This window comes from Eptatretus burgeri, chromosome 7, assembly GCF_056783735.1.
Source record: "Eptatretus burgeri isolate ZD-2024b chromosome 7, Ebu_testis_v1, whole genome shotgun sequence".
NCBI lineage: Eukaryota > Metazoa > Chordata > Myxini > Myxiniformes > Myxinidae > Eptatretus > Eptatretus burgeri.
Window position 1 is genome coordinate 72,186,877 of NC_140967.1, and position 27,715 is coordinate 72,214,591.

Genomic DNA, 27,715 nt, shown 5'->3' on the forward strand with positions numbered 1-27,715 from the left:
AAATATTTAAAGAAAAGGATTTATTTGAACACATCTACTATAATGATGAAGAAAAGGAAAATTTCCCTTTTGACCTTTATAATTCAGTGAATGATATTTTCCAAGAAATAAATGGATGTGAAAGAAAGAGCTAGAAGATTTAAGGAGCATCAAGAGTTGGTTTCAAAAGTTATAAAACAACAGGAAGACATAAAGAAGAAACGCAGACAGAAACTAATGGGTGAAGAAGCATTTGAAAGAAAACAAGAGAAATTTTATAAACCACTTTTAAAAACTTCCCAAGAAAAAATTATAGATGCTTCCACAGTTCCCACAATATAATATACTCCGAAAAAACTTCAAATGTTAAAAGATTTCAGTCAAATGACGGAGGAAGAATTAGGGCATATAGGAGAATTAGAATATGATGATGGAATATTTCAACAACTGGAAGAGATGAATCAACTCCCTTATTATATTGTGAATGCTCTTAAAAACAATGAATATTCAGCGGATTCAAAAACCAAAGCAGGACTCATTCCAACAGAACAACCAGCAATATTTCATCTTGTTCAAGAAAAGGGATTGATATTTAATGATGAATTAAGGTTCTTGAGTTCTGCTCAACCCCCTGTCAAACTAACTCTGAGATTAATGTTTCTTCAAACAAAAGATGGAAAACGAGGTTCAACTCTGAGGGATGAATCAAAGTATTTTGATAAGCCCTTGGACATGGAAAATAATGATGATGGAGTATATATTGATCTGCTGGACTCTCTTAATTATTGGGTTAGTCTATCTGGTAAAAGTAGGAAGAATGAGAAGGAGAAACACATTATTCAGGCTTTAAGTAGGCTTGGTTCAGGTGTTAGTTTTCTTCCAAATGACCCATCACAATTAGTTAATAGACTGCTATTGCTGTTAGGTAGTAAGAAGGCTGGAAATAACAATTGTTTTAATGAAGCATCAGCTATTTTAGACCAGTTGATGAACATGAAAATAATTCATAAATGTCAATACAAAGACATTTTATCCCATATTAAATAAGATAAGAAGCACAATCCTTCGTTTTAATTTCACAAGTGACCACACATCTTCATTTCCATACCCACTACAACTTGACGCAACAAAAGAATATGAGGTGTCTTTATTGTCAATGGAAACTTATAATACCTTGTTTAATATCACCAAGAAAATGACAAGTTTAGTTATAATCCGGGAAGTGGAGACAAAACGATAACAGTTTCACCCGGAGCATATGAGATTTCTCAAATATCTTCCGAAATTGCTCGCCTTATGAAAACAGGGTGATGAACCAAAAATATTGTTATAGATATTCAAAAACATACTTCAAAATCAACGATTAAACTTAAAAATAACTACCAGGTTGATTTCACAATAGATAATTCATTTAGAGAGTTATTTGGTTTCTTCTCAAAAAGATTGTAACTAATGGGACGTTTTACAGTGATAATGTCATTCAAATATCCTCAGGCATAAATTCGGTATTAATTCACTGTGATTTGATTGATGGCGCTTATAATGATGGAATAAGAACAAATACAATATTTTCATTCAGTGCTTGCTCAACCCCAAATGGTTATAAATTCAATATGGAACTCAAAAATCTGTTTTATCTACCTGTGTCAGGAAAAACCATATACAGAGTAAATTTTAGGAAAACCGACCAAGATAATCGCATGATTTGTTTTAATGGAGAAATTATATCCATCAGAATTCACCGACGTGAAGTTTTCCAATAAATAAATACAATGGTTATTGTGAGGAAACACGAGTTGGGAAAATATAAAATAACTAGAACAGGCACTCATAGAGCGCATACCTTCGCCGCCACTACTTTTTTGTTCTTGGTATGAGTGTGGGGAACTGGTTTCATATGAATGGTCTTATGACACAAACCACATATCTATAATGTCATGACCCCCCCCCGACTTTCGGGGGCTACAGACTAAACAACAATCAGCTCACGTCGTTTTGGCGAGTCTTCACTCGCAAGCTCGGTGAATACAACGTTTCAACAAGAGAAGGTAATCTCGTTTGCTGGTTTCATGCCAATTGAATAAGAATTGACTGAGTTATGCCGAAAACCGCATATTTTTCAAGGGCGTGACCCCCCCCCCCCGTCATTTTACCCCAACCGGTGACATGTGTTATGACGTCATTGTGTCACAAGATTGGGCATTAAATTCTGAACATTTTGGTGCTGGGTTCATGTAAAGCGAACAAGAATTTACCGCGTTATGACAAAAACCACATATTTTTCAAGGTCGTGACCCCCTGACCTTTGACCCCTAACCGGTAACAAGAGTATGGGCGTCATTGTGTCATATTGCATATCACAAGATGAGGCGTTGAATTCTGAACATTTTGGCGTTGGTTGCATGCAAATTGAGTAAAAATTGACCGTGTTATCGTAAAAAGACGATTTTGACCTTTTCGTGACCTTGACCTTTGACCGGAACGATCCCAAAATCTAATAGAATGCTTCTTGGCTAATAACCAATCATCCCACCAAATTTCATGCAATTCGGTTTCATACTTTTTGAGTTATACGAATCACAAGATTACAAACAAACAAATAAATAAATAAATAAATACACGCCGACCAAAACATAACCTTTCGCAGAATGCGAAGGTAATTACAGGGGATGAGATGTTCCTTTCCCCATACTACAAGAGTGAAGGTATGCATCTTCGTAGAGGAAACTATAAACTAAAGAGACAAAGGGGTGTCAGACATCAATTTGGAAAAAAAGATGGGATAATTGATACTCTAATGGGTATAGGTTCAACTATTATTCAACTGCTTCTGCTGTGGGAAATGTAGCGGGTGCTATAAAGAATATAAAAGTTGTCCAAAAGGAATCTCATAAATTGCAAGAAATAAAATAAATTAAGAAAGGCAAAACTCAGTTGTCTCCCCAAGAATGACAGAAAATAATTCAAATACTTGGGTCAAGGTTTCAAAAGTTTGAAAATCTTTTTCCTAAATACATACAAGTATAGAAGCAATTGATAGTATTTATGATTTGGATGATACCATTGTCATCTCAAACTCGACTAAAAAAGAAGACTATTTCAAGGTCAATGCAATCACTGGAACAGACTGGAATGCAAATGGAACAAAAAGATTTGAAATAAATAATCAACAAACTTATTTGAATCTCGCTGAAAGTTTCTTGTGTAAATTTACATTCACTAAGGCCGCGAATAACACAAACGCTACACTCGTAAATGATTTCTTATGGAAAATGTTGGATAGTGTTCGTTTGTACTTTGGAACACAAGTAGTTGAAGCGGTTGATTGTCTCTGCCACATCTGAAATGATGAAATTTACACTATATTCATTTAGTGATAGAATGGGAAAGGGAGTTGTTGAAGGTTTTATTCCTGATATGTCAATGGGAACAAACACAGACCCTGGATATAATCAAAGGAAAGGAATGTATAATGATGATACAAAAACAGTTAATAGTTTTCCTGTGGCAGTTCCTCTTCAAGGTATATTTCGATTTTGTGATCATGATAAAGTTCTGTGTGGTCTGAAAATTAGATTTCAACTGCAAAAGAATGATAATGAAAATAGATTGCTTTTTGGTGTGGCTAATGCTTTTGCTGATCAGAATAAATTTCTAATTGATGAAATTAGTTGGTATATTAGTGAATATACTCCTAATCTTAAAACAGAAGAGATGTTGAATAGAAGACTTAACTCAAAGAAGCCACTCAATGTATCGTTTCTTAAAAGAAGATGCCAACACGTTAAACTGAACCAAACCACTTACACGTGGAATTTGGGTGTTCTGGAAGGAAAGCCACGATATCTGTGGCTCATTTAAAAAAAAAAAACAGATGGTGATACTGCTACTGATAAGAATACTGCATTGAGTGATAATGCAAAGGTGAAACAACTTCACGTTTCTCTAGATGGAACATTTTATCCACGAGATAGATTGGAAATGAATTGGGGAAAAAATGATTTTGCTGAAGCATACAAGTCTTACCAAAATGTGTGTGAAAGCAATGGAAATAAAGAACCCATTTTGGATATGACAGTATTTAAAAATTTGTATACAATCTATGTGATTGACCTGAGTGTTCAAAAGGAAACTATAAAGTCTAATCGAGTGGATACTTCCCTATACATTGAAAGAGAAGAGAGTGAAGAGTTGATACATATTGTTTGCTTTTGGAAGAAACAATTACAGATTAATACAGATAATGGTGTTATGATTGGTCTCGCATAATTTTTTGATAAATAAATGAGTAGTCGGCAATCCATTCTCTGAATAAAACACACTCGGCACGCAAGTTGGTTTAAATAAGCAACTTGATGACGTAATGGGAGATTTCACAACAATGGTTTTTTCAGGGTGTGTCCCACATAGGAAATGACTTCGGAATTTTTTTGGCTTGGTTCGGGTGCGGCAGCTTGGCTGACTCCAGACTGACTCATTTTAACACGAAAATGAAACAGCTTGCTTTGAATTATTTTGAGAAAAACCTACGTTTAAAAGCTGTTTAAACTTCCCTTTCTTTCGTGCTTGAAGAGAAAAAGTGAATATACTCAATGGAAATGAATGTTATAAGAAAATTAAGTTATTCCCTAAAGCAGAACATGGACAAATATTCGTTGGTTCGCCCTTTGAGTGGAATGAAAATATGAAAGGGAAGAAGTGCTTTAATCAGCAAGTCTCAATCTTTCATCGTCTCAATTTTACATTTGCTTGTATGGGAGGGAAGGGGATAGGTGGGGAGAAAATCAGTCTCCTATTTTGGGCTTTTGGGGCTTGAGTCAGAAAGTTTTTCCCTTTTCCCCCATTCATTTGAATGGGAGTCCCAGAAACCCCATTTATCATCTACTGCCACTTGACCTTTCAAACCTGCGGCTCGAAGTCTTCTCTTCACAGTTGAAACTGAGACTTCCTTACTTCAACGAGTGTTAAGCTGTGCTTGAAGCTGCTGTCCTGTGAGCCACCTATCACACAAGCTGTTGACTCTCAGAAACTTGTCTTCTGATTGTGTTGTGGCTTTGGGTCTGCCAGACCTCTTCCTGTCAGAGTTTTCTCCAGTTTCCAACTGTCTTTTGATGGTGTAGGAAACTGTACTCACTGACACCTTGGCTTCTTTGTAATTCCTCAAAGGAAAACCAACATTTTTAAAGGTTATAATGGTCTGTCTGTCTTCCTTTGTTAATTGTCTTTTTCTCACCATTATGATGGCAATATACGACTTCCTGCAGTGAAATATTGTCCAAATAATGCTTCAGAGGGTGTAGCAACACAGTCTGTTCCAACACTGCTTTTATACAGACAGAGGGTTTGTAACTAATCAACAAAAGTTGGGACACCTGTGGGAATTGTTTGCATCAACTTTCAAGGCTTAATTTACTTCTATTGCTGCAGAACACCTGCAGTTGCTTACCCATTACTTGTTCCCTGCAAAGGGCCTTTTTTAACAACTCTGAAATTTACATTATTTTTCAGTTTTTGTTAACCGAAAGTTGTTTTTTTTTGACCTCGAGCAGTTTACCGCTTAGCTTTGTACCATTTCAGGTTATTCAATGAACTTGAACTGCTTAAATTTCAGTAAAAACTGAAAAATGGGGGTGTTCTCAAACTTTTGACCGGTTGAGTATGTGTATGTATATGTATATGTATATGTATATGTATGTATATATATATATATATGTATATATATATATATATGTATATATATGTATATATATATATGTATATATATATATGTATATGTATTGGGGTGGTCCAAAAACAGCAAAAAAAATATAAAAAATTCAGACGTCTCCACAAGCCTTAAATCATTCCACTATGATTTAATAACGCGAATAAAAATATTTCAGTTGATCGGAGGTGATTTAGAGGTCGCTCCATATGACGACTTTTAGTTTCATGAGTTGGTTAAATTAAGGTATGGTCAGGTACGATTACGGGTACTTCTGGATGTCCGAGGTGGAAATGGAGTGCATTTTTGAACTCTATGGGGTCGATTTAAAGTAAGAAATGACTACACTGACATTGAATTCACTACCATTTCGAAAATATGACCTAAAACAAGATTTATCATTACTGGAGTTAAGTAACTAATCCTACTCATTTCGATATTTTCTAATCTATAATTAATTTGTGGTCCGTCTAAACATTTCTTAGAGTAAATCGACCCACTGAGTTCGAAAATGCAGTCCATTTTCACCAAGGAAGTTCAGAAGTGTACGGATTCGCATCTCACCATACCCTCCATAAACCATACCCTCCTCCATCTCACCATACCCTCCATTATTCCGTCCAGAAACTCTCCACCTGTTGATTCAACCAGCACTCTACTGTCAGGTAATTTATCCAAAAGTGTGTAGTCAGTCCTAGTAGTCCATGTTGTCAGTTTTAGATTTCCCTTGTGCACTACTACTACTACTACTACTTTACTTTCTTCTTCTTCTTCTTCTTCTTCAGCAATCCAAAATATTCCCACCTTGTGGGGTCCCTAAAATAAATTCCCACCAAATTTAGCAAGGGTTTTGGCAATAACTCACCTACTCTTTGCAAAGGACACCATGTGATCTGCAGCATCCACCAACTAATCCTCAGACGGGTCACCCAGCCCATTTGAGGGACAGTAAACACATTGATCAATCACCCTCTGTGCAAAACCCTAGGATGACAGTTTATAGCTGGGTTGAGATTCAAACCCAGGCTGGGCAGCTCAGACGATGATACGTACGTATCTCTCGGCTATTACACAAGCTGATACCTTTCTTCTGAATGAGTGTGTCATGAAAATCGAATGTGTTTACTCGTACCTTGACCCATCATCACAAACCCAGCCACGATAATCACTGCCACTATGATGAGTTTCGCAGCTGTGAAAAAATTCTGGACGTAGGCCGCCAACTTCACGCTCAGGCAGTTCAACATGGAGATGGCAACTGCCAGGTATAAATTGAGAAAGATGTGCAGAAACCACACAAAATGGAATTTTATTTGGTTGAAGAATTTTAAAATGATTTATAATTCACTATTTCTTATGTCAATAAACCTGAAGCTTCCCATTCTAAATTTGCCATCTGAAGGTCCTTCATTTCCCTTGTTTCCATTTTGATCATTTTGCCAAATCAAAAGTTACACTTACCGATAGCAGCAGCTGCGAGCATCTTGACGATGACATCCGGTGGGTCACAACTTGAATAAAAGGGTGCCGTTGCATATTGTGCAAAACTGAGGCATATTATAGCAAATGATGATGGCTTGGTTACAATCACTGAAGTCCAGGAGTAGAGAAATGCAGGAATAGGTCCGAATGCTGACATCAAGTATGCATATTCTGCACCAGACTTGGTAATCATTGTGCCCAGTTCTGCATATGCAAGTGCCCCTGATAAAACATAATATGACACCATTTCAAGAGTGTTTTTAACACAGTAGATTGAGCTTATGGAGGAGCTGGTAAATAACTTACATGTAGGACAAGGACATTTGGAGACAGTAGTGTACTTTGACATGAACTAATGGAACATTTGAGTTGTCTTTCTGAATCTATGGCTCGGAACCCAAGTTCAAATACCATATGCTGTCTCGATTATTTAATAATGCTTTCAAACAGCCTGATCTCTGACCATGAGTTTAGATTATGTCCCAGTCACTCTACTCTGGAGATGCTGCTGCTCCACCTTAACCAATGTTTGGAGGCTCTAAATAAAAATGAAGAGTTTGTCTGCTTCGTGAAAGCTCATCGAAGCCAAGATTCCTACACCAGATTTGTCCCAGCTATCTGTGGTCGTTTCATCCCGATGTCCCTCGTACCTTCTTTGTTGTGTCATCAAACTTGTGATATGTGTCTCTGGCTGCCATGATGTGCCTCAACCGTGACAACCAGTCCTCCACTTGAAACCATATCTCATTAGATTTATGTCTGGCATGTATTCCTTCTGTCTTGGGTGTGTGTATATGTGTATATGTGTATATATATATATATATATATATATATATATATATATATATATATATATATATATATATATATATATATATATATATATATATATATATATGTGTGTATCCCTCCCCTGCCTCGTGTTCTGCTCCCCCTCCCCTCCTGCACATCCACTCCCTCTTTTCTGTCTCGCATCCCTCTCCCCTGGCCACGCATCCCCTCCATCTCCACTGCCTGCCACACGTCCCACTCTCCCACCCCTGTCGCACATCCCGTGCCCCCTCTCTCGACCCTCGTTCCGCTCCTCCTCCCCCTTCTATGCTTCCTTTCCCTTTGGACCCTGGTATATTGAATCATGTGGTGAAGTAGTTGCAGTCAGGCAGCTTTCTTTCTCAGTCTGGAATGCTAACCAGAGAGATTAATTTCGTTCATTCAGGAAGCCTCACAAATGTGTCGTCCTGAGGCAAGCCAGAAAACATCAGCCTTCAAATACCATGGTCTCCAACCAGTTTCCTTCCTCCAAGTCATAGTGGTGCCTTTTCAAGTCTGTATCTGGTGTATGCTCCCCCTACATTCCTTCCCTCACCTGAAATTAGGTTACTGCAAACTGTGCCCGAGAGAAGGCAGAATGTCTAAACTCTATAATTATGTTTGCCGCCAAATCTCATTTACCAAATCCATCCAATTCTGTCACTCATCTTACCCGGACATACCCACTGTTTACTGAACTCTATGTCCTCACCCGAGAAGGTAGAGAAAGTTATTTGAAGCCTTTACTTTGCTTCAGTGACAGGCCCAGATGGCTTGAGTGCCAATATTCTCCAATCCTGCTCTGCCATTCTTGCTTCCCCTCTATCTGCCTTATTCAGTCTGTCCTTCTCTTTGGCTACCTAATCTCTTCATGGAAGTCTGCAAACATCCTTCCCATCTCCAAGAAGGGTGCAAGAACTGACTGCCGAATATAAGCCACTGTGTTTGCTTCCAAGTACAAGTAAAGTCATCGAATCCATCATTGCTTCTGATGTCAAGTCCTCGTTTCAAACAGCCTGATCTTTAACCATTAGTTGGATTCTGTCCCAGTCGGTCAACTTTGGACATGCTTCTGCTTCTCTCAGCAATGGTTGGAGGCCCTCAATCTCAAACAAGAGGTTGAAAACATTCCCCTGGACAAATGTTGGGCATTTCACACAGTCTGGCGTCCTTCTTCGCTTGCCCAGCTCTCTGCCTGTGGCACAGGATGCTGCCTTCATTCCTGGATTTCTAACTTCCTCCACTCACACAGTTAATGTGTTGTCATCATTGGAACCCTCCCCTTCCCTCTCTTGATGGAAGCTGAAGTTTCCCAAGACAGTGTTTTGGACCCAGTCTTGATCCTCGTCTATATAAACGACCTGTCCAATGCTCTGGAAAACGCTCTCTTACTTTTTGCAGATGACTCCACATTGTGTCATGCATTACCTCATCCCTATGCTGGGCAGACGATAGCAGCACCTCTCTGCCGATATGGAAATGATTAGACACTAGTATGATGTCCTTCAATCCTGGAAAATCTCAATGTCATCCTTTCGCTCGAGAAGGATCATTAAATGAACCAACCTAACTTTTGCCTTGGTCATCCACAAGGAGAGGTTCATTCTCTTGAACTTCAAGACCTCACCATCAGCCATGACCTTTCCTGTGCAGACCACATAGCAAAGCTGGCATCCCAAACCAACTGCAGACTCCATCAATCCAAGTCTTTCCTTGGAAAATCAGAGATACTCACAATCTACAAGGCCTTTGTCCATAGCTCAATGGAGAACTGCTCTCCATTATGGAATGATGTCCAGCATCATATCTGTCTCTCTTGGATTATATGCAATGTAAAGCTCTTAAAATTAATAGAATCTCCCGTGATGAGTTCGAAGCACAGGGTCTGTTGCTCTCGCATCGCAAGCAGATCAGTGGTCTCTTTTTATTCTCTGATATTGTTCCCTCTGCTCTCTGCTCTTTCAGTCCTATGACCCTCCTTCTTTCCTCCAGGATATACGTGTTCTTCCAGTAACTCCCTCCTGGTTAAAATTCAAAAATCCAGGTTAATTTGACACCTCAACCCTTTTATTCCTCATTCCTCCCTTCTATGGAACCACCTTCCAAAAGCTGTTCTGTCTCACTTTTCCCTCCAGGGATTCAAACAAGCAATGCATCATCATCGCTTGTCATCCCCAACTCTGACTCATGATGTTTATTAGTTTATTACATACATTATCATTTCCTTACCCAACCGTTTTACTTGCAGGTTGCTGTTTTCCTCACCTCCTCTTTCTCTTTTCCTATTAAGTCTCTTGTGCCCAATTGTTGTCACACTGCTCTTCTATAAGTTCATATGCTCCATCAGTTTGCTCTTCTATGAGTTGATTATATAAAGAAAATGGCCTCATATTTCAAGAGTATGCCTATTTCAACAAATGCCTTTGAAGTGAAGAGAATTAAAATACGTGCTCCTCCACAAGCCTGAGATCAATGTCAAAGAAAAAAAGGTGAGATCATGGGATTTTAACTTGGAACCACCAGCTTTTTGTGTGTTATCTGCTCTCATAAGAACATCAAACAAGCAAAACAAAGTTTGTGGTTAATGAAAATAACTTTGTAAAGTCACAAATAAAGGCATGTAAACCAAGTTTGATTTTAAAGACTGTAGCTTACAGTTAAGCAACAAAATTACATTCCTGTGAACACTGACCAAGGGTGGCAAGAATGCCAGAGAGCGTCCAAATGATGAGAGATGGTCCTACAGCACCCGAACTCTCCAGCAACGACTTGGGTGAGATAAAGATTCCAGAGCCAATCATTGTACCCACGATCAGGCAGATTCCACTAATGAGACCCATCTTAAGCATAATCCAAACAAAAACAAAATCAGAAAATACTCCATATTAAGGTGTTGTGTAAATTATTTGGGAAAAGATAACAATGATTTATGATAGGGGTGATGGAACTTGAAGAAAACTTATGAATGAAAACAAACTCATGAAATTAGAACAGCACTCGTAGAGCGCATACTCTCACTTTGCACATTCATTCTGAACAACATCATCATCGTAAACTGAACTTGCCACTGTTATGGCCGATATACCTGTATCATCCATGCAACTTATGATGTCACATATTTTATTTGCCTGGGTTATAAAAACATCATAAAGTTAATTCTTCACTCACATCGGGCCATATATCAGATATATGAAGTTTCGGATATTTTTGGAGGAGAATTTCAATTCAACCAATTATGCCTGGAATGCCACTTCTCTGATGAAGTCATCATTATCACCCAATGTACCCCATGTGGAGTTGATGACATATGCCAATTTTTAATTTTTTTCATTGAGTCCTTTTGGAGAAAATTATGTCCAATTTTTTTCCTTTAATCCAATGTGGCTGCCATACCATGTGACTTATGACATCAGCATTAACAACAAAATATTCTCCATGGGGAGTCTCTCCAATGTTTAAAGTTTTGCATCAATCGGACAAGCGGTTGCAAAGAAAACCATTTTTAAAGCGAAAATATATAGATGCGGATACAAATACAGACAAACACAGGGGCATTGCAATAGTATCACATTCCCTTCGGGTGAGACTAAAAAAAACCCATTACTGGCTTTCATCAAAATAACGTTTTTCACTTTCGATATTTTTCTTTAAAATACAGCATTGAGCAGCACACGCGAGTTCAGTGAATTTTCCAGTAATTTATGTATGTGAGGGCAGTCCATGTCTTGTCCTTGTCGGTCCATGATTGGCCAAGAAAAGGATGTCTCCTTTTTCACATTAACATTTTGTTTTCCTGTATCCACATTACTCTTTAATCCTGTGAAACACTTGTAACAAACTGTGATGCTTTAACTTTGCTGTCTATGCTTGGCTAAAAATATTGCAATTCAGCATGCTCCATGTTGGAAATACCTCATATTCTAGCTTACACATGTTTGAGGACCGCTTAACAATTTAAAGAATGTTCCCATCTTCATAAAGTTGGGTTTTTGTATCAGTCCAAACAGGAACTCCAAATCATGACGTCATCGTGAAACTTAACCAGCCAATCATAATTTCCGTCTTTGGCTACCACTTATACTCAGCCAATCACAGCCTCTGTACGAGACGGCACAATACATAGTGCTGCACTCCACCAAAACGATGGAGTGCTGCATGCACATTGATGCAGAAGCCATTGATCCAAAGAGAAAATAACTTGTTTTTCGGAGTCGAGTTGGAGAAGATTCATAAGCTACCTGCATCAGTAGAAACGCACAAATAGTCCAGAATCCACCAATATGCCAAAAATACGATTGAAACACTTCGACCAGATGGGATGGACCACCATCGGTAGTGCAACCAGCGATTCACCGATAAGTGCAATATCGAGAGCACGAAGAAGAAGCAAAAAAAGTTGACATTTTGCTGACGAAGTGCTTCTGAACGTGTTTATATGATATCAAGGTATAAGCTAAAAAATTATCTCATTATATGTCTAATGATATTCCCCAAACTGTTTTTTTTTTCTTTCGCTCATTTGAATGATTGCCATTTTCAATTTGCGACTGATGGCGAAGTGAGTCATCGACCCAAATGTCAATATCTGTGGGATGCGTATGATTACTCAACTCATCGCAGCCACTCTGATAACTACCATGAATAACAAGGTACCTTATTCACGTTTCGATGCTGGAGTGGATATATTTGGGGGTCTCGTGACCACATATTACATCTGGCCAAGTTGCTTCATCACCTGTGATTGCAGATCTTACAGAGGCAAAGGAAAAAGGAGAAAAGGCCTTCACGACATTCTGTCAGAAGTGACTGCAAAAACAAAATGTCAGCTTTCATGATGAAGTGAAAAAGATGAAACTGAAGACTTTCAAGGATCCATGAAAATCCACCGCAAAGAAAGTTAAGGAGAAGGAGACCATTCTCAAAGCAGATCGGAACGTATTTGCCGGACTTAACATCATTGGAGCAGTGAGAAAAGTTGACATGAATGAGATGTTATTCCATACGCGCGGAGCCATTGTCCATTCCATTCGCAAATCATGATTGCTCATTAAGACAAACAAAGCAAAGTGCATACACTTTCTCGAGGGACCAGTCAAGCCTTCACCTTCCATGAAAGAGATCCCAAGTGGTTCAACATGGGTGCAGGTTGCTATGGCATTGATTCAAGTCATGAAGCCGCAATCAACATTTGGGTATTTTGTTGACAAAGTACTGAAAGTTCTTGTACAACAAGCTCAGGTGACAAAGTCGAGAGCCGTTCGCTTTATTCCTGACCGATACAGGGCCAATAGCACGAAGGGTGGTGAAAGAGGATGCAGGTAAGTTGGAGGAGTGCAAGTCACCAAAATCTGCTCTCCTGACCAGAAAATTCCTAAGCAATGGAAAACTTTTTTTTGTCTTGCAGTAATAACAAAGAAAATCCTGTCAAGTTCCTCTATGAAAGATGATGCAAGTCTGGAAAAGAGCTGATTGATGACATCACAATATTTGTTGGACATTGAAGCGAGCATCATGCCTTTCTCCAGAACGACAGCAGAACTGATTTGGAGGTGCTACCAATCCAAGCACAGTTCTCCGGCCTCTCCAGCCATGAGGAAGCAGATGTCATTCAGTAGGCATGTCATCAGTAACAGTCCAGACACTGACGTCTTTGTACTATGCTTGGAATTTTGCAGAGATTATGATGCTAAATACTACTTTCATACAGGAGGAGGGAGCAACACTTGCACGATATTTAGCACGATATTTCAAAAGGTTATGGACTGATTCGGCCAAAACCTGCTAGACGGTGGGTATGTGACAAGGACGAATTGTGTTGATTTTGGTGAAAATATGGATCAGGAAACGAGAGTTTTTGAAATGATTCTCCACCATTGCAAGATAGCGCAAAAAACGATATATTGCATCCATCCATTGGGACAATGCTCTGCAAAGCATTGGTGCTGCACAAGCAGTATCTTTGGCTAGTGGGCACATCCCTGAACAGGAGAGAGGAGGAGATTGGGACCATACTCTGTGCAGAGCGTTGGTGCTGCCGAAGCAGTCTCCTTGGCTATTGGGCATAATCCTGGATGGGTCGCCACTCCGGCACAGTATACCAGCAGGCTGGCACTCATTTTGCTGACCTTGAAAGGATGACAGGCCGAGTTAACCACACCTGGTATTAATTCAACAGCAGAGTGGGATTTGAACTCTGGACCCTTGGATCCCAAGCCCACCAACCTACATACATATATACATCGGATCCGACTAATGCATTCAATATTCAGGTCCTCAGACAGTTATTTCCATCAATGCATGTCCAGGATCGACCCATCCCCTTGTCTGGTGGGATTCTAACACTTTGATGCATTGAAGAAGGGTATAGAACAGATTCCCTTTCTTATGGGATGGCCTTTTTCTCTTTACAACACGTTCATGCACGCGAGACAGCTGTGAGCCCAACGGAGGTCCCGTTAGCCCAACGGGGGCTCATTCTACACCCTTTCCATCGAGACACATTGGCTTGGAGGTGGACGATTTATTTACACTTTGGACTTACAGGACATTTGATTAAGCACACCACGGGCTTTTCCTGAGCGGTTATTCTGACGGTCAAATACAGTTGTGAATCGTTTACCACACCCACATCTTTTTCATTGACGTTCGACATTGTCATGTTCTATAAAGCTCCCGCCACGCGTATGCGCAGTGTGCGCCTCCCTGGGTAATAAACGTGGAGCTTCGACTTCAATGGTGTCTGGCCTTTCACCCCGCAATCCTTCGGATGCACTACAATTGATGATGAGTTTAGTGCTTTGCCAAGTTGGCATTGCTTACTATGGCGACTGTGGGGATTCTGGGTTGGGTTCCAGCCAGATGAGGACTGGGAAGACTTTGCTGATCGATTGAGCCAATACTTCATCGCTAACAAGATGGCGTCGGCAGAAGATGCTGATCGTCGCCGGGCTGATCTGTGTGGCAAAACAACATATGCCCTGATGAAGGATCTGGTTACTCCCGATAAACCGAAGGACAAAACCTTCGATGAACTGATCGAGATTGTGGCCAGACACCACAAGCCAAAACCTGGGAAACTCGTGTCCCGGTACAAGTTCTACACTCATGGGAGGAAGGAAGGTCAGTCGGTGTCTGAGTTTGTTGCTGACCTTCGCAGATTGGCTGAACATTGTGAATTCGGTGCCACGTTGGATGAGATGTTGAGAGATGTTTTCGTTATTGGCATCAATAAGGAAACGATCCTCTGGAAATTGTTGGTTGTTCCCGATCTCGATCTGACTGAAGCTATGTCAATCGCAACTGCCTGCATGACTACGGATGAGGGGATGTGTGTTATCAGCGGCAGAGTCCCAGCCGAGTTCATGCAATGAACTCCCAGCCGAGTTCATGCAATGATGTGAACGACCTGAGCTCATCATCATCAGCTGTGAAGCCCAGCTATCCTCAATTTCACAGATCTGCTCAACACGTCACCTCGTTTCATAATACAGGCTCGTCTGTGCCAAAGCAGAGCAGTGGATCGTCTGGTTCTCCAACAGGTAAACCATGTTGGTGTTGTGGGGGCAGGCACTTACCCCACCTGTGTTGTTTCAAACATTGCTCCTGTCATAACTGCGGGAAACTTGGCCATCTATGCAAGATGTGTCACCAGACATCCCAACACGGTACGAATCACCACATGATCGGTTTGGCCACGCCAGTCACCGGTGGTGAAGGAATACCTCCTGCTTCAAAGGAGCATGATTTGCTCAGTATGTCGGATAAAAGCAAACCCATTGTGGTGGATGTCAGGGTGAATGACATTGCCGTGGAGATGGAGCTGGACACCAGGGCCAGCCAGTCAATCATGAGCTCCGAAACTTTCAATAGGCTGTTTAGCCAGGAGACAGCGAGACCGCTACTCAGACTGGTGAACGCCAAGTTGCAAACTTACCCTAATGAACTGATACTTGTGATTAGTAGTGCAGAGGTGAAGGTCACCTATAATGATGTGTTACATAAACTACCCTTGTGGATCATTCAGGGAAATGGGCCGACATTGTTTGGGCATAATTGGCTTGAATTTATCAAACTTGATTGGCCTGTGATGAAATTGATGGTTTGAGATGTTAATCACAATGCCATTCTTGACAAATACCCCTCATTGTTTGGAAGTGGTGTCAGCACCTTTAAAGGTGTTTCAGCCAAAATCTCTGTGGATGAGAGTACGTAGCCAATCTTTTGTAAAGTGAGGTCTGTACCTCACATGATGCGTCCAAACATCGAGGCAGAGCTCGACCGCCTGCAGATGAAAGGTGTTATCAGTCCTGTTGAGTTCAGTGATTGGGCATGTCCAATTGTTCCTGTATTAAAGTCGGATGGCAATGTTTGGATTTGTGGTAATTACAAAACAACAATCAACAGGTATTCCAACCAGGACCATTATCCTCTGCCCAAGGCAGATGATTTGTTCGCTACGCTTTCTGGTGGAAAGAAGTTTAGCCGCCTGGATTTGGAATCTGCTTGTACTCAGATGTTGCTTGATGAGGACTCCAAGAAGTATACATGTTGTAACACACTAACACTCACAAGGGTTGTTTGTTTGTTTGTAACCGCTGTCCTTTCGGAATCAAATCAGCTGCTGCTATATTTCAACGTAATATGGAGAATTTGCTGAAAGCAATTCCAAATGTAGCGTTTCAAGATGATGTGTTGATCACCGGCCGCAATGATGCTGAACATTTGTGTAATCGTGAGGTGGTTCTCAAACGTCTTGTTGAAGCCGGTGTTAAGGTGAAACGTGACAAATGTCGATTTATGTTACCGGAAGTGGAATTTCTCGGTCATATTGTCAGTGTTGATGGCATAAGGTCCAGCACGTCCAAGACGGAAGCTATCAAGGATGCTCCGACTCCTGCGAACACGACCGAGCTCAAAGCTTTCCTGAGTATGTTGAACTATTACTGTAACTTTCTTCCGAATCTGAGCACCGTCCTTGAGCCTCTCCACAAACTCCTTCGTAAAGGTGTTGAATGGCGATGGTGTACGCAGTGCAGCAAGGCGTTTGCTGAGGCAAAACGGTTGCTGTGTTCATCTAAAGTATTGGTGTACTACAATACTGCTAAACCATTGGTTCTCAGCTGTGATGCGTCGTCTTATGGCATTGGCTGTGTGTTGCAGCAACGTAACGACGGTATACTACGGCCTGTAGCCTATGCATCACGCACTTTGTCAGCAGCGGAGCGTAACTTCTCCATGGTTGAAAAAGAAGCTCTCGCATGTATTTTTGGTGTGACAAAGATGCATCAGTATCTATTCTGTTGACAATTTGAACTTGTAACCGACCACAAACCATTGCAATCCCTGTTCAATGAGAGTAAGGGAATTAACCCACAGGCTTCTGCACGCATTCAGCGTTGGGCTGAGAAGTTAGCAGCCGATGACTATTCCATAAGGTATCGTCCTGGCAGTGAGAATTTTTGTGCTGATATTTTGAGTAGATTACCACTACCAGTTAACGTGGGTAATGTACCTGTACCAGGAGAAATTTTTGTGGCAATGAGTGTGTTTGACTGTCTTAATGCTCTAATCACTTCCAAACAAAATGGACAAATGTGGACCCGAACCTTTCTATGGTCAAACCATGTGTTATCAGTGGCATATGGTCAACTGTACCCTATGTATTCCACGACAAATTGAGGCGGTACCTTGCTCGTAAAAATGAGTTGTCTTTACATTCTGGTTGCCTGCTGTGGGGCAGCAGGGTCATTGTACCGCCCAAAGGTCGAAACAAGGTGTGTGATGAGCTACATGAATCGCATCCAGGGATTGTAACCACGAAGTCAATTTCCAGGAGCCATGTTTGGTGGCCGGGTATAGATGAAAACCTAGAGAGCTACGTTAGCTATTGCTCCGTGTGTCAGGCCACTGTCCTGAACTCACCTGAGGCACCGCTTCACATGTGGTCCTGGCCTTCCAAACCATGGTCTCGAATTCACACCGATTACGCTGGTCCATTCTTCGGGAAGATGTTTTTGGTTGTTATCGATGCTCATTCAAAGTGGATTGAATGTTTAATCTTATCATCCTGAACTAGCGAAATCATGGTTGAAAGTTTACGTGCCATGTTTGTCACTCATGGTTTGCCAGATTGTGTCGTTAGTGATTATGGCTCATGTTTCACCAGTGCTGTCTTGATTTGGAGTTGCATCTCGCTCTGGTGAGGAAGGAATGATCGCGAGATTGACAGTTGGTCACGTGCAACGATGCACTAATGGGCAAGGTGGATTTGGCTGAAGTCTGCTTGAGGCTACGCCCACACTGTTCGCCTATAAAAAGGATGGCAGGAGCGCTTTTGTGACAACTGGGTGACGGTTCCTTTCATCTCCAGTCAGTTGGTGACAATTCCTGACTGACAGTTGGTGAGTTTGTGGCAGTTGCTCCAGTCAGTTTGTGACTTCCTGAGTTTTGTGACAGTTGCTCGCAGCTGGTTACAGCTCTTCACAGCGCCTTACAGCTTCTTACAGCTGTCCGCAGCTGTCCGTTGGTTACGGCTCCTGACTGTTGGACCGCTCCTGCTGATTCTTCTCGTACCTGATTCTTGGCATCCCTGGTTCCTGGGGGTGATGACATGACGTCGATTGGTGTTCGACCCAGTTTGCGGGTGGGTGCACGGCGAGGCAGGGCGCTGGCAGTGGACCAAGGCACGCTCACACATTTCGGGACTTTTAATTGATGCACAACAACTTCTGCCTTGGTAAGCCGAGACCAGATTTCTTTTCCTCTCAATGATCTGCTGAGTACCCTTGTATCGTGTTTAATCATTGAGTAGGGCATAGTGATAAGTATCTGCTCGTTGTCTGTTTTTCTTACAATGCCTGATTAATTATTTGTTTGTTTGAGATTATTTTGATTCATGGATCCCTTGTATGTCCGTCTCTGTCTATTTTGTCCCTCGGCCCTACTGTTGGTGTACCCCAATCCCCCTTCTCCCCTATCCCCCTTCTCCCCCTATCCCCCTTCTCCCCCATCTATTTTTCCTTTTGTTTTGTTGCATCCTGATCCGTTCAGTGTTCAAACTCTCCAAGATCCTTGTCTTTGTATTAAAAACAAAAAATCACACCCTTTGTCACATTAGCATTAAACATGTGAATTGAATTTAGCTCAATGATGGTCTAAACCGATATCACAAGGTAAGTTGAGCACAAAGGTGAATACCTGAATAATTAAAATGAAAACAATGAAGTGGGTGTGATGGGTCCCACATTATCTGGTGAACCATCAACACAGCATAGTTTCTCATGCAAGGTACAAAAATGAGGGAAGGTGTCTCCACTTTCTCCAATTTCTTTGCATTCTCTTTTGAGAAATTACCAAATGTACATATCAAATTGAAAGTAAGAAGAGTTTGGAATCAAAGACTGATGGTGACTATCAAACCAAATGCGATTATCGATGTGAAACTCCTTAAAATATCCTTTGAAAGTACAATCTTTGGTTTGTTTTACCGGCCAACACTTGGAAATTATTGCTCCATTTCAATTTGTCATCGATCATTATGCCCAAATACTTATGCTCAGAAACTTGTTAGCCCACACTCGCGATGCGAAAAGCGGAGTTAAGAGATCGGTCCTGCACGTGCGTACGTGCGTGTCTGCAGTTTGTTATTCCCTTTTCTCTGGAACCGCTCGTTGGAATGACAATTTTCACCATCGGGGACAACTCATGTGGAATGTTTTAATAATTATGACGTCATAGGTCACGTGGCATGGCAGCCATGTTTGAAAAAAGGAGAAATGTTGGACCTCTCTTTCTGAAACTGCTCGATGGAAAAAATTGAAACTTGGCACATGCTCCTCATGGGGAATAGCTGTGATTTTTTTTTAATGATATGATATATGCTTTCGTTATGATGTCATAATTGCATACATAGAACGCTACATCCAATCAGTATGAAAATTTTTGAGGATCATCTCGGGATAAATTGGTCAACATGAAAACGATGTATGTTGTTATCGGTCATGTGGTTCGGCAGCTATTAAAAAATGTATTAAAAAAAACTTCAGAAATCTTTTTCTCCGAAATGACTGAACAAATCGAGGATAAACTTTACAGGTTTGACCGCCTATCCTTGAGGAACAAAACGTTCCCACTAATGACATCAAAGGTCACATGGTTTCGCAGCCATAATGGAAATGCCCGAATGAAACAGAAGGCCAGGAAGGAACCCGAAGAAGTGAAGAGCAAAGATGGGGTCATCAGGAGGAACCTGGATAGGATTTGGGTTTCAGCCGCTACTCCACAACCCCCAAACCCATTCAGGTGCAGTCAAGTGTGCCTTACAAAAAAACTTCTGGAATAACTCACTTCTCCTTGGAGAGATAGATAATGAAATTGAGGAATAGGGAGTAAAAGAGATGAAAGAGAAGAAAAAGCAAGAATTAGAATTAATAAAACCTTTAGAAATCCTCTCAAGAACGGCTGGACAGATCGAGCGGAAATTTCATGCACTTGTTTCCCAAGACTTGATGATGGGTCACATAGTTTGGTAACCATATTGGATTTAAGGAGAAGATTAAAGAAATTCTCTCTCTTGAACCGCTACATCAATTGACATGAAACTTCAAAAATATGATCTGGTATTGATGGGGAATAAGTGTTTTAAATTTCAACCTGATCGGATGCATGGTCTGGCAGCCAGAATTATTTAATATTTTGAATCTAGGTTCTTATTATAAAAATTTTTGAATAAGGCTCACTTAACTGCACCTGGATGGGTTTGAGGGTAGAGTAGTCACAGCTGAAACCCGAATCCTTTCCAGGTTCCTCCTGATGACTTCATCTTTGCTTTTTGCTTGTTTGGGTTCCATCTGATTACTCCAATGCAGGACTGTACTGATTTGGTCTTCCATTTGATTTGAATTTAATTACAAATTTGCCACTAAAAGAGTTGACTCGCACCAAATACTTCTCAAGACTGCATGGGGTAACTATTCTATGAATACCATCTTGCCCTATACTATGGTCATGAATAATTATCAAAGGGTCATGACCACCTGTTAAGTGGAGAAAATAAAATATCATTTCCTTTGTCATTTTGACATTAAGAACTAAATAATGACAGTCCCACCAGTCCACAAACTTCTGAACTTTGTTCACATATTTATGTTTATCCTTCAGTAAGAACCCACGAATTACTGTTCAACAGCATATTTGGTAAGACTGTGGTGGCCGTATGGCAGCTTAGCTGCCGGGGTAGCTATCATTTCTTGAAGCGCGACTGTGTCGCTGATGCAGTGCCCCTCTACCAGTACACACACTGTAACCGGTCCTCATTTTGCCAACCTCGGAAGGATGACAGGCTGAGTCGACCCCCTGGTGTATTAATTCAGCGGCCGATGGGGCTTGAACTCGGGACCCTAGGATCCCAAGCCACCACCCTTACCACTGAGCCAACACCAGGCTTTGGTAAGACTGAAACAGTCACTTGTGTACAAAGAGAAAACAAAGTGGGGGAGACAACATGCACAACCTTGTGATGTGGCGAGACTCAAAATCCTGACATGTGATATGTGATGGCTTAAGTTAGTCGCTTTAGTTAATTAATTCACAAGTTAAAGTCAGGTAAATTAGTCTGAGTTAATCATTTAAAATTGCATGATGTACATTAAGTTATTATACCTCCACCACCGAAGGTGGATGGAGGTTGTGTTTTCACCCATGTTTGTCTGTCTGTCTGTGAGCAGGATAGCTTTAAAAATTATGGACGGATTCGGACGGAACTTGGTGCACATGTTGGATGTGTGACAATGCCGAACTGATTTCAATTTGAAGAATATCCAGATCCAGATGCTACAATTTTAAAAGTGATTCTTCACCATCGAGGAAGAGAGGAGATTGGGACCATACTCTGCAGAGCATTGGTGCTGCTTAAGCAGTCTCCTTGGCCATTGGGCACAATCCCGGACAGGTCACCATTCCAACAGTATACCAGCAAGCTGGCACTCATTTTGCTAACCTCAGAAGGATGACAGGCCGAATTAACCCCACCTGGTATTAATTCAACAGCTTAAGGCCCGGTCACACCTTGATGTTTTAGCCAACGTATGCCGATTTTTGAATTTTTTTTCTAAAACGCTGGCACACGTTGAATACGTTATGGGTAAGTTTTGATAACATTGAGAGCACGCTGGCATACGTCGTAGTACGTTGCCATACGTCGTTGTACGTTGGCTTTAAACGTTGTACTTTTCGGTTGTCCTCAAATTTTTTCATGCTTGAAATTTCACGACGTATGCCGGCGTATGACTCACACGTTCCGCTACGCTGGCCACAAGTTGTATGCACGGTCTGCGATCGTTGACAGACGTCAACACATGCTACTTGTAAGTTAATCATAAGTTGAGACACGCCGAGGTAATGTTTAGCGTACCCGAAACTTATTTCTAACCTATGATTAACGTGTTGTTGGCACGTTACGCGATCGTTGCCACACATCGACAGATGTTACTTTTAAGTTACTCATAGGCTGAAAGACGTCGGTATAATGGATCGTCCTTGCGTCAGCGTCCACGGCCACGGCCAGGACACTTATTTGCAGCATTCTTCAAACTTTTCTTCGTCATGATGAGGATGTTCACACTTCGATGTCTAGCTTGGCTATGATTCCAATTGTCCATCGGCAGCGTCTATTTAAAATAGTCGAGTTTGAGCGTTTTAACACGTTCAGAAGAAACGCTTCAAATTTCAAAACCCCAGCGTCAAAAAAAAAAAAAAACAAAAAAAAAAACAAAGGCGAGTGACAGCAATTTAAATCGTTCATTGTAAACAATGAAACTAGCTGAGTGGTACCGTTTAAAAGTCGTTGAGTGTAAAAAAAAATCCAATTGTTGAGCGCAAGCGTCTACTTTTAATAGTGGAGATGCAGCCATTTAAATCGTTGAGTGGCAACCTATGAACCTACCCGTGGACACTCGGACGCAAGGACGATCCATCATAACCCACACCCTCCCCCTCACACCCACCTACTACTGCCAACATGAACAAACTAATACTGATACTGATACTGATGCTGATACTGATACTGATACTGATACTGTTACTGCTGACATGGACATCGACTCAAAAAGGACTTGAAAACACTGTTGGGTTCCCCTTTTATGAACACCATTTTTATATACCAATTCCCAAAACCGCTGGGAACACGTCTTTATATGGCAGTTGTAAGCTAGAAACACATTCATTTTTTTTTTTTTTTTTTTGTCGACAGGAAGACGTCATTGGAATACGTCTACATACGTCGATGTGTGTTGGGACTACGTAAAGAATTGGTTCAAAGCACGTCAAACATAAGTTAGAAATAAGTTTCGCGTAAAAAAGACATTACCGCGACGTGTTTCGACTTATGAGTAGCTTATAAGTAGCCTTTGTGGACGTGTGTAAGCGTCCACATATCGTGTGTAAAACTTATCCTCATCGCATGCGAACGTGTGTCATACGCCGAGTACGTCGTAAAATTTTGAACATGTTCAAAATTTCTTCACGTACTCTACTTACTACGACTTATGATAGCGTATTTAGCGTTCTACTCGCGCATACCAAACTTACCCATACCGTATTCGACGTGCCCCAACGTTTTAGACACACTTTTTGTTACGTCGGCATACGCTGGCAAGATCGCCAAGGTGTGACCGCGATTTTGACCCTTCCATTTCTACGGCAGTTATGATTTGAATCGTTGTGCGTCAGCCTTTTAATAGGCTACGTCACGACATCGTCGGCGATGCGTGCAACGCGCTATGCCTGAGTTAGACTATCGTTGGGCATCGGTTGTGTAGGCCGACAACAGGTTCAGCATTCGTTGGTATAAGTTATCTATAACACAACGAAACGTTCTGTGTAGTTACCAATGCGTTATACATAAGACCAAGTCGCTATGAATACGTCCGAATCTTTAAAAAAAAACATCAAAAGTTCAACGTAAGCCAGCGTTTTACATAAATTTTAACACGTTGCCATCGCTGGCTAAAACGTCAAGGTGTGACCGGGCCTTTAGCGGGATTCAAACTCAGGACCCAAGGATCCCAAGCCCACCACCCAAACCATTAATCTAACACCAAGCATACAATTGAGAGATAGGGCCAAAAACGATAAATAGCACGATATCTCAAAAAAGTTGTGGACGGATTCGGATGAAACTTGGTGGATGAGTTGGGTCGGTGAAAAGAACAAGGTGATTCGATTTTGATTTAGGTCTGGATCCAGATCGGGCCTATCAGTGGGATACAAAACGTAAACTGTTCAACCTGGTGTGGAGGTATATGCATTCTACCGAGTGTCGTTCTATAATTAATGTCTCATGTATTGCTTATTGTTGGGCAGTTAAATTGACCCGTTGGTGTTTCCCCCTCCGATTCGATGTACCATGTACTCCGTTACGGAGCGTTGGTGCTGTTGAATCAGTTTCTTGGCAAAGGGTTATTTTTGGCAAATTTGAAATTTGTTCGAGCAAAAATTTGGAATTTTGACCATGATGTAGGCGATAGCTCACCTACTGTTCATGAAGGACACAATGGGATTTTTTTTTATTTTAAACATAAATCAATTAATGCCACAGATGGGACAACCAGTTCAACATCCATCTGAAGGATGGCACACGCATTGATGAATTGTCCTGTCTGTGAAACACTGGGATGACAGTTTATAGCTGATTTGGGATTAGAACCGAGGACGCAAAGCTTCGAGGTGAGTGCATATACCTCTAGGTCATCATATCAGCCCTCATTGCTCATTCAGACCTTGAATGTACCAAGAATATCAAAATGAGATGATAACTATTCTCACCTGTCGCTTGAGTTTGGTTCCACCCTCATTCTCAAAAATGTCACTCTTGGTAATTGTAGAATCGGCAGTATCTGCCAAGTTGTTCATTTCCATTTTCCTGTTTGAGCTCAGCTTTCTCTCATACATGTTCTCCATTGCCATGTCAGAATCCATCGTCTTAACAGGTAGCTTTTGTTTTGGCTGTCGAGACAAAACGATGAAGGAAATGATCATCCGGAAAGTCTTTTACTTTAGTCAAGTAGTTTGCCCATTTGAGCTTTTGAACCATTGTTTCTCAGTCCAAAGTACTCATGCTGTTTGTTACATTTGCCTATGGTTCTGATGTAATATCAGTTGATTTAGATTACTTATTAAAACGTCCTCAACTTGCAACAAAATTGTAAACTTGAATCTGTGTTGCTGGTCACTCTGGATATGAAAGCACAGCACTCAAATATGTTGCATGGCTTTGAACTGTCGCTTGCTACTGCTTCTCGTTTTTGGCCAGCGTTATGTACTGCTTCCGAGCACTGACATGAGCGAACCAGTTACCCGGAGGAGTGACACGGCAGAAAAGCTTTATGGACAATAATATATCCATCCCTTCTATCGTTTAACCGGTGAAACCAACATGCGACACAAAACGGAGGAATATTTAATAAGTCATTTAGGAATCCCTCCTGTCTACCTTTCATACACTAATACCATTTAAAAGCATCCCACAACGACGATTTTAAAAGAAACACTCAATCATTTTAAAATCCCTAAAGTCACATCCACATGATAGGTTTCAATGCAGTTTTGAATTAACTCGTGACTTTCAAGTCGGCAATTATCTCATGCACCCAGTTCTTAACAAAATTCCAGCAGGATATAAATTGATGTCAAAGTCGGTTGTGGGCATGTTCAGAGCAGGCTTGCCCCCGTTGAATGCGCGCAGGTTGAAGTCTGACCGGCCAGTGACGTTGCAAGTCCCCAGAGGGTGATTTTCACATCACCAAAACAAGCAGATGAATCCAAGTCCACGACTCGCCTTGAAGGGCCACACTGTTGACGAACGGTGCTGAAATAGTGAGAAGAAGAACACAAGCCCTTTGCCCTTTTTGATATGACCAGAGAGGAATTGCCTGCTTGGATGTCGTCTCCAAGACACCAGCAAGGCAATAGGCTCGTCGAGAACCCAACCGGCCAGCACATAAGATTGACCAGCATCCGCAGTGATGCAGCAAGTTCTTGAGTCAGGGCTTTGCATTTGCTGAACAAGTCGAATTTAGCATGCAACACTCTCTTTGCACACACTAGCATGCAATACCCTCTTGCTGTTTGAGCCCGGTTTAAAAAAAAAAATGGACTCAGCTACAGGACATACCACAGCTGTTTGTTCTCTCACAAGTCACATCGTGCCCTCCTCCTGAATTGCAGAGCTTTCTGCCAGCTGTGTGTTTTTTTTTATTATTATTGTGTATTAGATCATGTCCTGCTCCCATTATTTTATTGTGTATTACACCAGGTCATTCAGAGGCCTGGCGGCAAGGTGTCTGCATGAAGTTGTGTCTTCAAAGACTCCTTCTATAATAACTCTTTCTCCCAATCTGTTTCTCTTTCATGTTGGAGAATGGTTTTGACACATTAGTTTAAACACAGCTTTCTGCAGAGTGATTTGTTTCGACACTTGGCGCAGCCCAACCCCACAGCCTACGAATGCACGAGTGCCTCTATCCACAGTAAGCACAATACTTATTTAATTTCAGCTACATTTTATCACAGTATATACCTTAACAACATTTCCAATTATGTGGTGTATATTATTGATCCGTAACACCAGTACCATGAATACTTGTGTGATGCTGAAACGCAACATTTGTTGCAGTGAGACATGGCTGAGGAAGTTTACTAAAAGTTCTACATCTAGTCCGAATATGGAAATTAAATATTTCTTCCGCTGACAATCACTTGGTCCTAATTATGGGTGACAAACCTTGGACTTTCCTCCATGGATGAATCAGTGAATCATATGTAAAGTTGATTGCGTTACTTACCTTTTCCTGTTTCTGCATTCTTTTCCATATCTGTTAAATTCCGTTCCAAAGCCATTGCAACTTGCAACAACCAACCAAAAACACGTTCCCCCCCCCCCTTTCCCCTTACAAGAGTGATGCTCATGGAAGTTAATAACAATTACTTCATGTTCTCCTTGCATTTTGTACAAGTTGTTATTTTTCAAAAAGTAAAAAGGTTAAGCAATGTTTTTTTCAGCACGTAAGATAAACAAAAGAATGCCAATGTATGTGTGGGGAGGGAATGGACAAGCCTGTGTTACAGCAAATCACACTTATAGCAAACAAATTTATCCACCTGGAGTTGTGAAAACTGTATCATGTATGCAATGCAGTGGGGGGGGGGGGAGCACCTTCGCCTTAAAAAAAACACAAAAATGTGCAAAGTACTTTTAAACCACAACATTCCTACCTTCAAACGGTCCAGGTAACCCACCACAAGTACGTGTGTTTGTCCCAGTAATGTCGAGAATAGCATTTCGTTTTCAAACCAAGAGAGAGAGGGTGTGTTATGAGGATTGTGCAAGTATGAAACTGAAACACCACCCTACATAATTACACGTTCGAGTTGCACACTCAAGTTTAAAAGTGTCCAGGTAAGTCATCGTATGTATTGCGTTGGGACCTGTATTTGAAATTGCAACAAGGTCTGAGGTCTGTGTCTGAATGACCAATTCTCAGAAAATCAATGCGAAGCCATCGCACTCTCCCTGGACATTCTATGCAGGAGTACGTATTGTTTTGCACGAGCAGGTGCAGTAACGCCAACATACGTGGATGTCTGTTTTTTGTATATAATGTTGAGGCTCATAGAAGAGCAAACATACAACACACAACAAAGGGGGCATGAGATAAGAGTGGCGGGAGAGGGAAGGACAAAACA

At 41.1% G+C, this 27,715-nt stretch overlaps 1 protein-coding gene across 7 annotated transcripts in view; it reads right to left on the minus strand.

The window, feature by feature from the left end:
* Positions 1-27,384, minus strand: part of SLC7A9 (solute carrier family 7 member 9) — a 105,210-nt gene extending 77,826 nt beyond the window's left edge. Inside the window, exons 1-5 of one of the 7 annotated variants that reach the window (XR_015060250.1) lie at positions 25,697-26,074; positions 24,797-24,976; positions 10,668-10,815; positions 7,145-7,387; positions 6,816-6,941 (exon numbers count right to left, since the gene is read on the minus strand). Coding sequence is in view for 6 of the 7 variants with exons in the window: in XM_085889025.1 (XP_085745151.1) it covers positions 6,816-6,941; positions 7,145-7,387; positions 10,668-10,815; positions 24,797-24,976; positions 25,697-25,987 (988 nt within the window). In the remaining variant the exon portion in view is untranslated. Of the gene's footprint in view, positions 1-6,815; positions 6,942-7,144; positions 7,388-10,667; positions 10,816-24,796; positions 24,977-25,696; positions 26,096-27,244 lie in introns of those variants that run through there. The other 6 variants (XM_085889026.1, XM_085889025.1, XM_085889028.1 and 3 more) reach the window with 6 other exon arrangements.
* Between the last annotated feature and the right edge of the window lie 331 nt (positions 27,385-27,715).